Below are 17,173 nucleotides of genomic sequence, written 5' to 3'. Positions count from 1 at the left end.
TTGGAGAAAATATGCAATTTTGGGAATAACTTCTAAGTCATTTATAACCGTGCCATTTTCTCCATCAAATAATATGCAATACATTCTAATTAATGTAGACATTGAATTGTACTCACATCTAATAAGTTAACTATAGTTTCCATGAAATAATAAGAAATGATTGTTACAATCTCCTACACCAGGATTGTGAGGAGAAAAAGGATAGGAAAGATGAGTGATACATTGAAATCCGCATAAGAGTGAACATTTCAACATTAGATGCCATAGCTATTTAAATGAAGGTTAGAAAGAGTTAATAATCAAATATCAATTTCTGAAAAATTATAGCATCAATGGTGCTCCAAACTAAGCAACGTTGCTTAAGTGCGCCAACTGGTTTAAGCAACCCCCATTGGAGATGCTCTAATACAGTTTACAATATTCATGAACTGATATAAATCATGTTGAATCGATTACTAATTACTAATTTGACAAAAAAAACAGCCCTCAGAGTGAGAATGACGATATTGATTACATTATTCTCGAACTTAAGAGATTCCTCTTACTAATGTTCTCATCCAGCAATGCTTCTACATCCTATTGCTCAAATTATAGTCAAACCTGCCTCTTTTAAAGCCTCAACACCTTCTCCAAGTGTGATTCCCCCTTCCTCCTTCCCCTGGATCAACACCACAAAAACAAAAAAAAAAGCAACACTCACATACGCATCAGCAAAACTTCGTACTATAGCTGGCTCCTTGAATACCATAAAGTATCCATGGCAACATAAAGCAATAGGTACATAAGTTGTAAGACAACAAAATGTAAATAACAAATCAAGATACAAATACGCAAGTATAGCACACCATCTAATAATTGAGTAAAGAAAGGGGATAATAATATAAAGGTATTATGAGTAGTTTATAAGGGTTTTCTCTAGCAATAAACCTGAGGGGAAATTCAGTTGTTTGTATGTCACTTCCATGAAACTCCTATTGTTTATGTGACACTTCCATAGATATAGAATAGAGAAAGGGGACGGAGAGGAAGATAATCGGCACACAAGGGACGAACCTTGGCAGAAGACACCAAAATTAAGGGCTGCAATCTCACTCATGAAACTGATTTCTTGAGTACTTTTAGGAAGCGAAGCATTTTCCGCCAACGATGTCCATAGGTTCCACGATACAACCTGAAATCGAATGAAAGAAAGGGAGAATTGAGGCATAGATTGACAGAGATAAGTGAAAGGAGATGAAGAATAAGAGAAACAACACACATGAGATGAACCCTAGCAGAAGACATTTAAATTCAGAGATTCAATCTCGCATATGAAGATTAGAGGAGTGGAGTGGAAAGGAAGATTAGAAGGCCATGTGGATTAGTAGAGAAAGTAATTTTATATTCGAGTTCCGAACATGTAAGTAACTATTATGGTTAAAGAACATCTGCTAGTTCAGGTTAAGAATCTGAGCACACAAGTTAAGTCCTTCAACCGACTGTTCCTTATTCTGCTGAAAATAAAATATTCAATTTTTTCTATACCTTTTGGAAGCAGATGATTACTATTTTGGGGGTGTCATCTCTCTCTTGTAGATTCATATCTTTTCATTATCAAACAACACAATCAATTTTTTTATTTTGCAGCTGAAATACAAAAAATTGAAATAAAAGTGGATAGAGAAAAGAGAAGAGGCTTACTTGAGATAGCCGTGAGGAGAAGATGAGAATCTAGAGAGGGAGAAGTACTGAACAAAGATAACACATAAAAATCTGAAAATCAAGTTCAAAAATTAAAAGGAGAGAAAGGAAAGATCTTCAAATTTCTACAAAAAGATCCCACCACCACAATTTTAGTATTATTTCAGAAATAACCAACTTGAAACGATATAATGAGAAAGTGACTTACATCAAACAATGCGCAGTGAACTCTCTTGAGCACATCGAGAATTCTTGCAAGTGCTCCATCATTTTCATTTTTATCACTACTCAATTCAGCTATGGATTTGCAATTTAAACCAAACTCCTAACATCTTGAAGCAAAAAAATGGTATTTTTATATCAGTATCAAATTATTTGTATGCTTCATCCATACCTACAACATTTGGTTGCAAAGTATTCATACATAACGATTAAAAGGAGTGATTTTAGTCAATAGATTCTTAAATGACAAAGAATGACATCTAAAACATTAAATGGATAGATTTAGCACACTTTCAACTCCGAGCTCTCTATACAGAATCAACTTTGTAGAAATGATTAGATTCAATATCAAATCAACAAAAAAAAAAAACAAAACATAAAGTATGTTAACCAATAATCAGGTAATCACTACACAAAGTGTATAACCATCGCAAAAGAAAGAAAAGAAGCTAAGTTAGTAAAAGTAGTTTAAGCATTAAAAATAGATTAATCATGCTTAGCCAAAATTGCCAATGATCTTAAAAGCCATGCTGCAATAGCTTCACACAAATTAAACATTCAGAACTTACTCAGGGGAAGATAGTCAAAATGAAAACTCTAACCAGAATGGAACGAAAAATCTGTTCAACATAGTTTGGCCTCTCACCTACGAATATACATACATAAAAGATTGAATGACTTTCAATGCCACTTATCAATGGAAGACCACTTTCAATACATAATTGCTTTCCTAAATGCATTAACTTAAGTTCAAAATTCACTCCTTAATCTATGGGGTCATTACGTTTTTTAAATTAACTTTTGAAAAAAGACAAAGAAACATAAAATTCAAATCACTAATTAATTTCTGCTTATTGTTTTTACACAACACCTTTTAGACTATCAGCTTTGGGACTTGAGAAGGAGAAATTAACCGGGGAAGTTTCATCCAAAAGTGCAGAATTTACCATGATTTTTCATGGTAACTGCAACATTGAATTCCTCAGCTATCTTTATCTATCGAGAATGCATTAGTGCCAGTTTTTACTGCTATGGTTATTTTTCATATCAGCAAAATTGGACATAGAGAGAGGAATTCCGTAGCCTTTGATCTTCTAGAGAGGATGGCTAACATGTCCTTCTTCGAGGAGAAATCTGGAAGCCCTTTAGATAAGGCAAGGTCTTGGGTTGTTAACTTGTCATGGCTAGAATTGCAATTTAAGTTCATCTTTCATTGTCACCACATAAATTTTGCATAGTATAGCAAGATAATTTTGTTGAGCTAAGACAAATAACATTGAGATTAAGGAAATAAGCAATGGGAAATGGCATTGAACATTAAAGCATAATGCTATAATAGTCTGAGAAAACAATTGCTTTCAAAATTATATACTGCAGCTTGTGGAGGATCTATGAAAACACAAGCCAATTAACGGCTGTAAACACTTGGTACCTTCAATCCTTGTGTAAGCGTACGGTCACCGGGCCCATGTGTCTTGAGCCATTGCTCTGCAAATACATAATTTCCAATGGCATCCTTGGCAATAGTACCACCAGTTGCAGAACCTGACCTGCAATTTTTTTTGGCAGACAGATTAATAACTTGCATCGATGAAGAAACTAAGATTATGATATAGCATATTGGCGGGCCGACAGTTAATCACTGAATTTAGATTCTAAATGCAGTAGATAATGAGAAATATAGTAGATATACTCCTCCTCCTCCTCACCTTTATATGTGTTCCTTTGAACCGAATAACAGTTTAAGGACACTTTTAGCATGTTGTGTTATAATAAGATAAATCATTGGAATTAATTTTACAATCACAAAATGACTCAAGTGTATGAGTAAAAAATATCTCAGCAAAACTTTTCCCCTTCTAGACTTAATAGGACTTTTGTGATAATCATAGCAAGAAACTTGAGTTTTTAATCAACACTCAACACCAAGGTGCACTTCTATCATCAGGTACAGAAAACAATACTCATATGATCAAATGACAAAGAATGAAGTATGATTAAAATCAGTAAATTTTTGGGAAAGGAGCACTAACCACATGGCGATTGTTGATTCAGACTGGATCAAGCCCTTGAAATCACTGATTAATAGAAGCAAAGGGATTAGTGTAACCATGATCAGCTCCTTCTTTGATATGTAATTTGTGGTTAGGTATAATCTTGGCAAACTCATGTGCATCTTTGACAGGGATAACTGGGTCTGCAGAACCATGAACTGTAAGGAACCTGTGATACATCAAATGGTCTGAGATTAGCACTTATTTGTGATGGTAATTTCAGACTGAGTTATATAAAAAATTGTTGTTTGCTGTATCACCATCCTAACTTCATCATCATCTCTCACTTATACATAAATTTGCAATATCAATTATACAAATTCAATATACAATATTAAGAGTACATATTTATTCTTGCATATTTCCTCCTCTCATTTAATTATACTTCTCAAAAAGTTATAAAATAGTAGGGCCAATTCCATAATTTAGCAACATAAAATATTGCTTATTAAGGTTATGTTTGATTTGGATGGAGAAGGATGGGTAAGTGAGAGTTTCAAGCTTTCCATGTTCAACTTTATGGAAATTTCAAGCTTCTCCTACTTTTGAAAGATTTTAAATCACCCAATAAAATGAAAGTAAAATCATTATATAACCCCCTCATTCTCTTCCATTCTCTTCCTTATCCCTTTCGTTTCTCTGTTTTCATTCAATACCAAAGCATACCTTTAACAGAAGCCAAAACATGAATGCAAAGAAAATGAAAGTACAAAACGTCGATTGGTTTTTAATTATCCATTGAAGAAACTTGCGACTATTAAAATGTAAATGTGCATTTTAAGAATTTGGATTAATTAGTTCTTCACACACACACAAACTTGCGACTATGTAATTTCTGCAGGTAAACAAAAAGATGCAAGAAAAGAGGCAGCAGAAAGGAGAAGAAGAAAAAGAGATAATGCAAAAAATGTTCCTTGCCTGCAATTTACATGAATGAACTTACAAATTGTATATGCACAATCAGATTCTCTCTAGTCGTATACATTAGCTTCCTATGTCATTGGCCTATACATGGAAGGCGTGTCAATTAGCCCTTATAGGTTTTTCCTGTTAACAGGTCACAATACTTGGTGGACCAGCTCTAAATGACAATTTAAGATGAATAAGACAATCACAATACCTGTATTTATAGAAAAATAGTGCATATAAAAGATCAGATATGAGAACCTACAATCATCAATAAGACAACTTAAGTAGCATCTTTAATCTGAAAACAAAGGTTCTCTCGGATTGGCCACAACCCACAAGCTTGAGGGGCTCTCCTCTAAGATGATTCTGCAGAAAATGAATAGAGAGAAATTTCTCTTCAAATAATTCAAAGCTTGTAAAAAATAATGGGCAAGAAAACGACAAAGGACTACAAACCTGAGGCATGGAACACCTGCACTGGTCCTTGACATATGCAACACTGTTATTAAAAAATGCTTCATCTGAAAAATTTATCAGCAAATTTAATCAGAACAAATAAAATTTGAAATCCAGTTCTCAAGACCAATAGAGTTCAATTCACATTCACATTCACATCTCATACAAAAGACAGATAAAATAAACCAAAGGCACCTCGAGAAAATCAATCTCTAGAACTGAAACAAAGTTGGTAAGCCTGAATGACTGGAGATGAAAATGAGCCTCTTTTTCTCTTTAGCCTGTTTTACTACTTTCTCAACTTCATCTTTGTAAGAAAAAAAATCAGAACCTAAATCAGTAAAAATAATAACTTGGGAAGATAAAATAAGCAGATGATTACTACTTTGAGTGTGTCATCTATCTCTCCAAAAAAACACTGTTATAAAAAAAATATAAAGGAAAATGCAGAAGTAGCAATATAGGCGCTTAGAAACATAAATATGAACTAATTGATACCAATAAATAAATTTATTTAAATTTCCACTCAAGAAAGGAAACAATTGAAAGTGAATACAGTCAAACAAACAATTAATGGGGGGAGTATTTTACGGTCAAGAACATATTTGAATTCAAAAACACTAATTTCTAAGAGAGGAATTAACGGAGAAACTAACGGGATTCCATTTTCAGCCTCCAAGGAGTTCCAAAATTAGGGTTTGAAGTAGTTCTGAAGGACCATTGCGGCGGCTGAGTGTGACTGTGTAAGCGGCGACGGGATTGCATTTTTCAACCTCCAAGCTGTTCGAAAATGAGGGAAGAACTCAAAATTATCAAGAACATAAAATCTGAATTTTTTTTAAAGAGATTAGAATTAACACTTTAAACCACAAAGAGTCATACCTTGCCATCCACAATCGAAATTGAAATCAGGGATTTGAGGTCTTAGAGGACGAAGCAGAGAGAACGGTGATCGCGGTGACGAAGAGGAGAGAACGATGATGGCTGTGAGGAGCATGGTTAAATCATGAGGATTGAAGTTGAAGAGTGAAAGAGAGAAAACGCAGAGCAGGAAAGGAGTTGAGAGAGAGAGAGAACGCACCCAGTGAAAAATGCCAGATGAAGATACGGCGATGATGATTCTCGGTGGAGACTGGAGAGTAGGGAGGCCGCAAGTATTGATGATCTTCGACACAATGTTTTTTCTAAATACATCTGCAACTCATATTGAGAAACCCGTAGCATTTGATCTTCTAGAGAGGAGGGCGAAAATGTCCTTCTTCGATGAGAAAATTCCAGAGGTGGAGGACGCAGACTGAGAGGATGTCATTCGGAACGGAGGAGCGGCGATGGCAGTGGCAGCGGCCTGAGAGAAGGTCTATGGCTGCAGAGACGGCCATGAGGGAAAACTGGAAGAGATGAATTGAGGGTTGAAACAGCAGAGAAAGAAAAGAGATGAGAGAGGGGAAAAACGCGTTTTTGATATACATAAATGTTATTAAAGAGAGATGAGTGCAGGATAAGGAGAAAGGTGTAGGATAAAAGGAATGAATGACTCATTGTCATGTAGGATTTTTTTAGAAATTAACCAATCAGGAGGTGTCATGTATGCGATGACTGTTCTGAGATCTTTTCCTGAATGTATATACTATGGATGTCGCCATTGTCTCAACCGTCAATCAAGTCTTTTCCACTGACACACGCAATCCTTGTTTTCCGGGATTCGTCATCATTTGCCATGAATGCAGTTTCTATTTGTGTGTCTCGAGGAGTTATACCTTTTCGCTTCGCACCTTTTTAAAAAAATTTAAATTTCAAATCCTACGACGCTTCGCTATTTGTCCCACTCATTCTCTCTCCTCTTTTCCCCTATAAAACCTCTTTTACCTCTTCACTTTTTTACTTTCTGAAACTTTCTCACTTTCTCCTCTTTGAACTCCGGCGAATCCTTGCTAACTTCGGCCGTCGTCATTGCGCGGTGTTCTCCTTTAGCCGACGTTCTCCTTACCCAATCTCTCATCCCTTCCTCCGGTGAGTTCTTTACACCATTTTTTCTCATTTTGTTTTCTTTCTCTTTCTTTGACACTGTTCATCTTCCTCTTTTAACTTTCATGAAATTACCCAGCATGTCATTGAATAGTGTTAGCGTTTCTTCCTTAGAGCTTTCGTCACCTTCAACGGACGGGGAAATTTCTGCCCCCTCTGTTATTGAAATTCACTCCTCGCCTTCCATTCACGAGGATTCCGGACCAGCCGGTTCTGTCGATTATGTCCTTTCTTCCAATGAAGGTTTGTCCTCGCCTGAATGGCGAACAGATGTACATTTGGTTGAAGATAAATGTCTGTGGCGTTCTATCTGGGGTGGTATTGGGAGCATTAATTCGCTTCGAATATCTTCTCAAGGGTTTACAAAGGTGAATCCCGCCACTTCATGTAACGAGGACCTTCAGCTAAATGGTCTTCCCTATGGCGAGGATGATTGTGTTCTTTTGCGAAAAGATTCGTCAGATGAGTCGCCCGACTTCTTTTTCGTTTATGGTTATTTTTTCACTGATTTGAACATTAAACTTCCTTTTTCGCCTTTCATATGTCATGTTTTGTCCTTTCTAAATGTGGCGCCTTGCCAACTCCAGCCCAATGCCTGGGGCTTTATCCGTTGCTTCGAAATCTTATGTGATCATATGAGCTTCACGCCCACCTACCCTTTGTTTTTTCTTTTCTATAAATCTGTTACTAAAAAACATACTTCCGTGAAGTGGGTTCCTCTCCTAGCCCGCAAGAAAATGAGTCGGTTTACTGCTCTTAAGAGCCATTACAAAGTGTGGCAGAAAAAGTATTTTAAAGTTGTTTAGTCGCCTGAAGTAAAGAACTTGTTCCGGGATTCCAACAATTGTCCTCTCTTCCCATTTTACTGGACAAAAAATCCTCGCCGAAAAATATCTGTTTCGTATGACCCCTTAGACGATTCTGAGCGAGGGGTTGCTGATTATCTTCGTTCATTGTCGGTATTCTCTAGTCATGAGTTGATTGAGGCGTCAAAAACTGGCACCTTAAATCAATTTTTAGTAAGTTAATGATCTTTACACATAGCATGCTTTTTCATTCATGCCTCACTTTTAACTATGATACTTTGTTGTGCAGCCACGATGGGTAAAGGTAAGGTTGATGCCAGCCCGTTGAAGATGGAAGAGTATCTCGCCCAATCTGCTGAGGCGGCGAGAAAAAGAGCTGTTGATGCTAAGCAGAAGAAAAAACTTGAAGGTACCCCTGATTCAGACAATATCAGAGACCCTAAGCGCCAGAAAACATCAAGCGCCACTGAAAAAGCTGCTGGTGACAAACCCTTGCACCAGACGACTCTAAATCAATCCAGTTTGGCCTCAAGAGGTAAACCGCTAGAGAAAAAGAAGGGGCATGATAATGTCCCGCCAGCCCGGGGAGATCCAAATGCGATGATTAACCACAGACTCCGTTTGCTCATGTTGGTTCTAGTGCAGCCATTGGAGGCGAGGCTCTTCCTACCTTGCTGAGTTTGTCTGATCCTCATTTCAACAGTTTGGATTTCATGAACCGAACCTTTCACAACAGGCTCAACAAAGACATTTCTGGTCAAGGTCCCCCCAACATTGCTTCCATGGCCATTCACCACGCTCTTTCTGCCGCCAGTACCGTGGCGGGTATGGCTCATTACATGAAGGACATGCATTCGGCCAAGAATCGTCTTGAAAAGAAGGCGGTTGATTGGAAGGCTGCGTATGAGCGAGCAAAGGTCGATGTTGAAACCGCCAACAAGCACCTGAAGTCATCCGAGGAAAAATGTGCTAAGTTAACTGAGGACTTGGCGACTTCTGACTTACTCCTTCAAAAAACTAAATCGTTGAAGGAAGCCATTAATGTCAAACACACTGCTGCTCAGGCCAAGTGCCGGAAGATGGAAGAGAAGTATGAACGCCTGAATGCTTCCATTCTAGGGCGTGCATCCATTCAATTTGCTCAAGGCTTTCTCAAAGCTAAAGAGTAAATCAGTGTTGTTGAACCAGGCTTTGACCTTTCCCGTATCGGGTTTTTGAAGGAGATTAAGGATGGGCAGGTAGTCGGCGATGATGATGTTGATATTGACCTCCTTCCTCAATTCAACTCTGAAAGTGAATCTGAGGAAGAAAATGGTGAAGATGGTCATGGCGAGAACAAAAATGGGGATGAAGGGGAAAAGGACCCAAAAGTTGCTGCAAGCCAAGACAACAACGCCAACAATGAAAACCTGGCTTTATCTTATTTGTTGTTTTATTTTTATTTTGTTTATGGGCCAAGCTTTGTTTTGGGCTTCGCCACTTTTTATTATTTAAAGCATGTATGGGCCACGCCCTTTTTCTATCTTTAATGAAGTTCATTTCAGTTTAACTATGTTGTTACTTTCAAGTTGTTATTTACTGAACTTTATCAACGTTTAGGTTTATGTACCTTAGCCGATTTTTCGACGAGGCTTGGTTTCTAGTGGCCACTAGAATTGCCAAGGCTTTTAATACTCGGTAGTGATACTTTCTTATTCCGAAAGGATTATTCGCGGTATTTTATACCTTGATACGACTTACGCCGCATAAATTCGTAATATAAATAAAAAATAAACAATCTCTTGGAATGATCTTTTCATTGCTTTTTAACACATGGAAACTATTGTCCCTTCATTTTTACATATGCCGCCTCATTAAAAACCTTTGCAAAGAAAGGGAAAAAGAGTGCGGCTTCATTCATTTTTGTTGTTCCACTTAACTAAAGTACTGCTTCAAATGTGCTCCATGTTCGTGGAATCTTTTGACCATTAAGTTGCTCCAATTTATAAGCTCCACCTCCAACCTCGCCAATTATCCTGTAAGGCCTGCCCCAATTGGGCGAGAGTTTGTTATGCTTGTCAGGTATAGTCTTCTTTCGAAGCACTAAGTCTCCTACCCACATAGTTCTTGGGACCACCTTTGTTGCTAACTTCCTTGCAATCTTCACCTTTCCCGCCTCATTCCTTAAGTGTGCCTCCCATTGTTCCTCAGGCAGCATGATTAAATTTGCTATCAAATTCTCCCCATTGTCGTCCTCATTAAACCGAGCTACTCGCCAACTTTGGTTTTCAATTTCCACTGGGAGCATGGCATCAGTTCCATAAGTTAGTCGATATGGGGTTTCCTTCGTGCTTGTCTGTTCAGTCGTGTTGTATGCCCATAGGACGCCTGGAAGCTCTTCCGCCCAAAGACCTTTCGCCTCATCCAATTTTTTCTTTAAACCCTTCAAAATGACCTTGTTGGCTGATTCTGCCAGCCCGTTTGTCTGAGGGTGCTCTACTGATGCAAATCGCATTTCAATTCCCATATCTGCACAAAATTCTCTAGTGACATTGCTTGTGAATTGAGTCCCATTATCCATTACCAAGGCCATGGGGACCCCAAACCTACACACAATTCGTCGCCATAGAAAGTTCCTGACTTTAGCGGCCGTAATAGTCGCCACTGCTTCCGCCTCTATCCACTTAGTAAAATAATCAACCGCCACAATGATATACTTCATTTGTGCCTTTGCTAATGGGAATGGTCCTAAAATATCAGTCCCAACATAGCAAACGGCCAAGGCGCCATCATGGTTGTCAACTCTTCAGGCGGGGCTTTGTGTAAGTCAGAGAAAACTTGACACTTTTCACACTTCTTGACGTATTCCAGACAGTCTTTCTTCATTGTTGGCCAGTAAAATCCTACTCTCAGTACCTTTACTGCCAATGATCACCCTCCTATATGACTAAAGCATACTCCTTTGTGAACTTCTGCCATGATTCCCTGAGCATCTCTCATGTCAACACATTTGAGCATAGGAGACATAATTCCCCGCCGATATAGCTCATCGCCTACCAGCGTGTAAAAACTAGCCTCCCTACGCTTTTCTTTTGTGTTCAAATTATCATCCGTTTGAGGGTTTTGGAGAAAAGTTTTGATTGATTCCATCCACGAAGGCTCGCCTTCCGTTACCGTCTTTACCGCCTTTAACTTAACTTCCACCAAGTCAATACTGGAGCGAGGAAGGGTTTCTTGGATGACTGTTTGATAATTGCTCAATCGCCCCGTACTGGCCAATTTTGCCAGCACGTCCGCCCTTTCATTTTGACTTCTTGGAATATGTTCTATCCTGATCTTCTCTATTTCCATCATTAGCCTGTGCACCACTTCCAGGTATTTGGAAAGTTGTGGATCCTTCACCTGATACTCTCCTTTTACCAGTTTAACAACCAGCTGTGAGTCGCCTTTGATAAACAATTTCTGAACGCCTAATTCAATGGCGAGTCTTAAACCGCCGATTAGTGCCTCGTATTCTGATTGGTTGCTGCTCGCCTTAAACTCGAATTTCAAAGATTGTTCGATGACCATTTTGTCCGGGCTTTCAATAGTTATTCCTGCCCCACTTTCCGTATCGTTGGAGGATCCATCAACAGACAGGACCCACTCTCCCTGAGTTTTCTCGCCTTCCGTGGGTGTTAATTCCGCCACGAAGTCAATCAAGCTTTGGATTGTAACTTGTCCCCTTGGCTCATACTGTATATCATATTCAGACAACTCAATTGACCAACTGACCAATCGCCCTGACAGATCAGGTTTCTGGAGTACTTGTCGTAAGGGAACGTCAGTTTTAACTTTGATTTGGAAACTTTGGAAGTATGGCCTGAGACATCTCGCCGTTTTTTAAATTGCCAACGCCGCCTTCTCGATTTTTTGGTATCGCAATTCAGCACCTTGCAGAGTATGTCTCACAAAATAGATAACCTTATGCTTTTTCCCTTCTTCCTGAAGCAACACAGTACTGACCGCCCTATCTGTAACTGCCAAGTAGAGCGTCAAAGGAACGCCTGGCGTGGGTTTGGATAGTACTGGTAATGTTGCTAATGATTCTTTCAATTTAGTAAAAGCTTTTTCACACGCCTCAGTCCATTGAAACGTCGAATTCTTTTTCAAACAAGTGAAGAACGGAGCTGCTTTGTCGCCTGCCATTGGCAAGAAGCGTGCTAAGGCAGCCATGCGTCCTGTTAACCGTTGTACTTCCTTGACATTTGTTGGACTTTTCATCTCCAAGATCGCCTTGTCTTTATCTGGATTTACTTCTATCCCTCTTGATGTTATCATGAATCCCAAAAACGTTCACCCTTGAATCCCAAATGAACATTTCTCGGGATTTAACCTCATACGATATTTTCTTAGCTGAGCAAATGCTTCCTTAAGATCCTCGCCGTGGTCACTGGACTTGGCGGATTTGACAATCATATCATCCACATATACTTCCATGTTCCTTCCTACATGGTTCGCAAAAATTTTATCCATGAGGCGCTGGTATGTAGCTCCCGCATTTTTTAAACCAAAATGCATAGTTTTGTAACAATAATTCGCCTGATTAGTCATGAACGTCGTACTTTCCTCGTCTGAAGGATCCATCATGATTTGATTATACCCCGAATATGCATCCATGAGACTTAAAAGTATATTTCCGGAAGCCCCATCCACCAATTTATCAACATTGGGAAGAGGATATGAATCTTTAGGACACACTTTGTTCAAGCTTGTGTAATCCGTGCACATTCTCCACTTCCCATTAGCTTTCTTGACCATCACTATGTTGGCGAGCCAGGTTGGGTACTGCACTTCGCGAATGAATTGGGCCTTGATTAGTTTTTCAGATTCTACTTGCACCGCCTTGTTCTTTTCATCACTCATCCTTCGCCTTGGCTGGATGACTGGTTTCGCTCTTGGCCGTATAACCAGTTTGTGAGTGATCACATTGGGGTCAATCCCTGGTACATCATTAATTGTCCAAGCAAAGAGATCTAGATTATCGCTCAAAAGGGTGATCAACCTTTCCTCCTGTTCTTTTGTTAAACTGCTGTCGATTTTCAAAACCTTATCCTTGACTTGCGCTGATTTAGTTTCTTCCAAAGGTTGTGGGCGGAAATCGTCAGCATCATCCCTTGGGTCCAAAGTAAACCCTTCATGTGGAAAAAATTCTCTGATACGGTGGCTTTCCTTGGCGGCCATTCGCCCGTAGAGCACCACACTTCTTAGGTAACATTCTCTCGCCGCATTCTGATCCACACGAAGGACGCCAATCTTCCCATTGCAGGCTGGGTACTTAATAGTTAAATGAGCGGTTGAAATCACAGCGCATAACTTGTTAAGAGTGTCCTGCCCCAAAAGTACATTGTAATTAGCTCTACACGCCAATACTAGTTATTTGACTTGAAATTTCTTAACAAACTCCCCTTCACCGAAGGCTGTTGGTATTTCCACGTCTCCCCGCACATTGACACGATCCCCTGTGAATCCCACCAGGGTTCCTTTATATGGTTTCAAATCTGACTCCTTTAACCCCAGGCGATCAAAGGCATCTCCATAAATGATGTCCGCCGAAGATCCCTGATCTAAGAACACTTTCTTCGTCATGTAATTGTTAACTATGATTGTTCCAACAATCGGGTCATTGTCATGGGGAATTACATATGCAAAATCATGAGGGGTGAATATGATTGGAGAGTGATTCAACCAACATTCGTCTTCGTATGCTTCGTGCACGGAATGTACTGCTGCCACATAACGCTTTCTGGCCTTGTCAGAAATCGTGCCTTCTCCAAACCCTCCTGCAATGGATGAGCATTCCCCTACAGGGTCGCCCAATTCTTCTACTATCTCCTTTCATTTTCCTTTGTCAGCTTGAGTTACCTTGACGGCCTCTGGCGTTGCTGCATCTTTAACAAAATTTCCCAGATGTCCCGCCTTAATTAGCCGGTCAATCTCCCGCCGCAAGTTCCAACAATTATCCGTGGTGTGACCCAACGTTTTGTGGTACTCACACCATCTGTTTATGTCCACATTAGTTGGTGGTCGCCGAGGTGGTGGCGGATATTGCACAACATTTGTCTGTCCAACTGCCCTCAATATGGTGCTTAGGGGTGCATTCAGTTTAGTAAGTGGAACCGTATTTGGCGAGGCAACATGTTGACCAGCCAGAGCTGTGGTGGTGCCTTGGGGATTTCTATGTCGTGTATTCTGGAATCCAGGTTTGGAGTTTTGATATGGACCAGGCCTTGGTGTACGTGTAGTTTGAGCTAGCCTTGTATCCTTTCCATCCTTGGGTTTGTCCTGCGCGACTCCGCCGGGCTGGACGTGTTTCCGTCCCTCCTCCCTTTCTTGCTTTTTCTGATCGTCTTGCTCAATTAAGATGAATTCCTGAACTCGAGCGCGAAGATCCATCATGTCACGCGCTGGTCGTCTTGTTAAATCTCGATTCAAATCTCCCGCCCTAAGGCCATTTTTTAAAGACGCCAAACATACATCCGGGTTATCCTCCTCCAGCTGAACAGCCATCTTGCTGAAGCGCGCCATGTAGGTCTTTAGTTTCTCTCCTGGCTGCTGATGTATGCTGATGAGATCAAACATAGTTGCTTTTGTAGTTTTGTTGGCGGAGAATTGAGTTAAGAACTTAGTGGACAAGTCCGTAAAATTGTCAATTGAGAAGGGCGGTTGTCTAATGAACCACTGCATCGCCATTCCCTTGAATGTTGAAGGCAACAGTCTGCACTTCACCTCGTCCGTCGCCCCACCAATAACCATTTTGGTGTTAAAGTACCTCAAATGCTCCATGGGATCATAATCGCCCGAGAAGGCGTCTAATGCCATTGTTTGCAAATGTTTTGGTATGTCCACCTTTGTGATGGCGGGAACAAAAGGTTGAAATTCGAAGACATCCTCAGCCTCGAGACGTTGTCCCTGCTTAAAATCTTGCCTCTGTGTTAAATATTCCACATGGGCTTGTAACTGCTCATTCTGGTTTTGTACCTTTTGCAAGGTATCCAGCATTTGCTTCAAAGCCACGGGCGTGATACCTGTTATCACCTCATGCGCTTTCCTCGGAGCACTGTTCTTAAGATCTTCTAAGTTTACGTACTCAGGCGGCGTTGATCGTCGCCTGACACCTGGATCTGATTTGGCTATCATATCTGAGAGCTTGCCCGGAGCTAGTTTTACCAGCGACGTTGGTGACTGCGCCACCGAGTGAACACCCTCCGAGGAAGCCTCCTACTCTTGCTCTTGAAGTACTGCACGATTGTTGTCTCGACCGCCGCCGCGTCCGCCCCTACGACCACCACCTCTCCGGCGATGGTCACGGCGACCCACACCGCACGAACGAGTTTCCATGAATCGTAACTCTCACCCTCTACGTCACTTGTAGATCTAGGTTAGAGCCACAGACGGCGCCAATGTTGCGTTCTAATGTAAGTTTAAGTAAGAAAGGTACAAAAAGCAAACCCTAGCAGAGCACTAAAATAGCAAAGATGTAATAAAAGGGAATATTCTCATTAATTGTCAAAAAGTTCCTGGTACAAGGTGATGACCTTCCCTTTTATAGAGGGTATGGTCATGATATAGACTTTTCCTACATTTGAGCCTGACAACCAGAGCCCAAATCCCTACGCACATAGGACAAATCCAATAGAATCTTCCAGCTGGCTTGCAGGTCCACTTAAAGGGGGCGAGAATCCTCGGTATTTCGCCAGTTCCCGCCATATCTTCCTTCGTCCAGCTGATTGTTTGTTTTGGGCGGGCATGGAGGTCTTTATGTCCCGCCCAGTCCAATAGTGGCAATACAAGTCCATATGGTTACTCTTTTTCAGGCATCAAGCATAAAATGCCATCACACCAATCCACATATACCTGTGCCGGATGAGCACGGTTTCACAATCCCTTCTAAAATCATGAATGTGATATCTTTCGCCCTTAAATGTTGTTAGATAATATTTTAGGTTTGGATATACAACAAGCACAATATAGTACTTTCTCAAAAGTTAAAAATATTTTATTGTTAGTCTATATGATAATTCAATTTAAAAATATTTAAATTAAAAATTATATTAAAATATTTGTTAATGCTTTAGGAGGTGAGGAATCACATTTTTATTTCTTCAACCACCAATCAACAACAACCAAAGTGTTGCACATAGCCAGGGCCGGCCCTGGGCCTGTGCAAGCAGGCCCACAGCCCAGGGCCTCAAAAAAAGAAGGGGCCTCAAAAAAAAATTCAAATACTTTTTACAGCGTTTTTACTTAAAAAAGCGCTGTAAATAGTCAATCTTTTACAGTGCTTCGTACCGCTGTATACTATTTAACAACGGCGAGAAGTCCAAAGCGCTGTAAAAGGCCTTTTTTTGACTTCATGTTCTTATTAAACTTTCTCCAAAAAAAAATTTAGGGGTCCATTTTTATTATTAACCCAGGGCCTCCAAAATGTCGGGACCGGCCCTGCACATAGCATAACGATTGTGTTGGGTCCCTATTTGCCAATATCGAACGGCTTTTCATAAAAAAAGCCAATATCGAATTTGATCTTTAGCAGGAGGTATATGTGTTCCATCTTTAGAGGTACATCTTCCCAAATAAGGCTAAAATATGTGTAACCATCTTTAATTTTAGCTAAAACATTAAGGCTTGTTTGGTACGTCGTATTAGGCATGATAATATTAACTTATACAATACATTATGGACTTATCCATTGTTTGATACTCACAATGTATTATAAAGTTTATACATCAATCATCTCTTATACATTAAAATGATGAATTATTTTAGAAAACCACCACCACCGTCGCCGCCACCACCACCGCCACCATCGTTGATATCGTCATCGTTATCGCCACTACTACCACCACGCTCCACCACCGCTGCCACCTCCAACACCCTTCACCATCACCGCCGCCACGCTACAGCCGGAGCAACCACCACCACCATTGTCGCTGTTGCCGCCACCACCATGCTCCGCCACTGGCACCATCGTTGATATCGTCACGGTTATCGCCACTACTA

The 17,173-nt window shown here is 40.2% G+C and overlaps 1 protein-coding gene and 1 long non-coding RNA gene across 12 annotated transcripts; both read right to left on the bottom strand.

Moving 5' to 3' along the window:
* Positions 1 to 270: 270 nt before the first annotated feature.
* On the bottom strand, positions 271 to 6,786 carry LOC130738651 (uncharacterized). 11 transcript variants are annotated; one of them, XR_009019501.1, is made up of 12 exons: positions 6,403 to 6,781; positions 6,204 to 6,305; positions 5,978 to 6,101; positions 5,322 to 5,386; positions 5,077 to 5,231; positions 4,900 to 5,003; positions 3,936 to 4,125; positions 3,335 to 3,452; positions 1,889 to 2,012; positions 1,681 to 1,752; positions 1,054 to 1,171; positions 271 to 658 (listed from the first exon to the last, which is right to left on the bottom strand). It is a non-coding gene; the product is annotated as an uncharacterized LOC130738651 (long non-coding RNA). The 11 variants fall into 11 exon arrangements; XR_009019503.1 differs by having other exon boundaries at positions 4,900 to 4,961; positions 6,403 to 6,780; XR_009019498.1 differs by having other exon boundaries at positions 5,128 to 5,231; positions 6,403 to 6,780.
* Positions 6,787 to 11,062: 4,276 nt separating this feature from the next.
* Positions 11,063 to 12,346, bottom strand: LOC130736779 (uncharacterized). The gene is made up of 2 exons (XM_057588568.1): positions 12,023 to 12,346; positions 11,063 to 11,866 (listed from the first exon to the last, which is right to left on the bottom strand). The coding sequence occupies exons 1-2, from the start codon at positions 12,344 to 12,346 to the stop codon at positions 11,063 to 11,065; spliced, it is 1,128 nt and encodes a 375-aa protein (XP_057444551.1).
* Between the last annotated feature and the right edge of the window lie 4,827 nt (positions 12,347 to 17,173).

This window comes from Lotus japonicus, chromosome 2 (assembly GCF_012489685.1).
Source record: "Lotus japonicus ecotype B-129 chromosome 2, LjGifu_v1.2".
In the NCBI taxonomy this organism is placed as follows: Eukaryota; Viridiplantae; Streptophyta; class Magnoliopsida; order Fabales; family Fabaceae; genus Lotus; species Lotus japonicus.
Note: the sequence above shows the minus strand (reverse complement) of the source record. Positions and strands in the feature narration are given on the sequence as shown.

Excerpts from the sequence above, each read along its gene's own strand:
- LOC130736779 (XM_057588568.1), bottom strand. The coding sequence starts at position 12,346 with ATGGCTGCCTTAGCACGCTTCTTGCCAATGGCAGGCGACAAAGCAGCT. Across the intron at positions 11,867-12,022 it reads AAATCGAGAAGGCGGCGTTG|TATGAGCCAAGGGGACAAGT; the intron begins GCAATTTAAAAA and ends TATGATATACAG.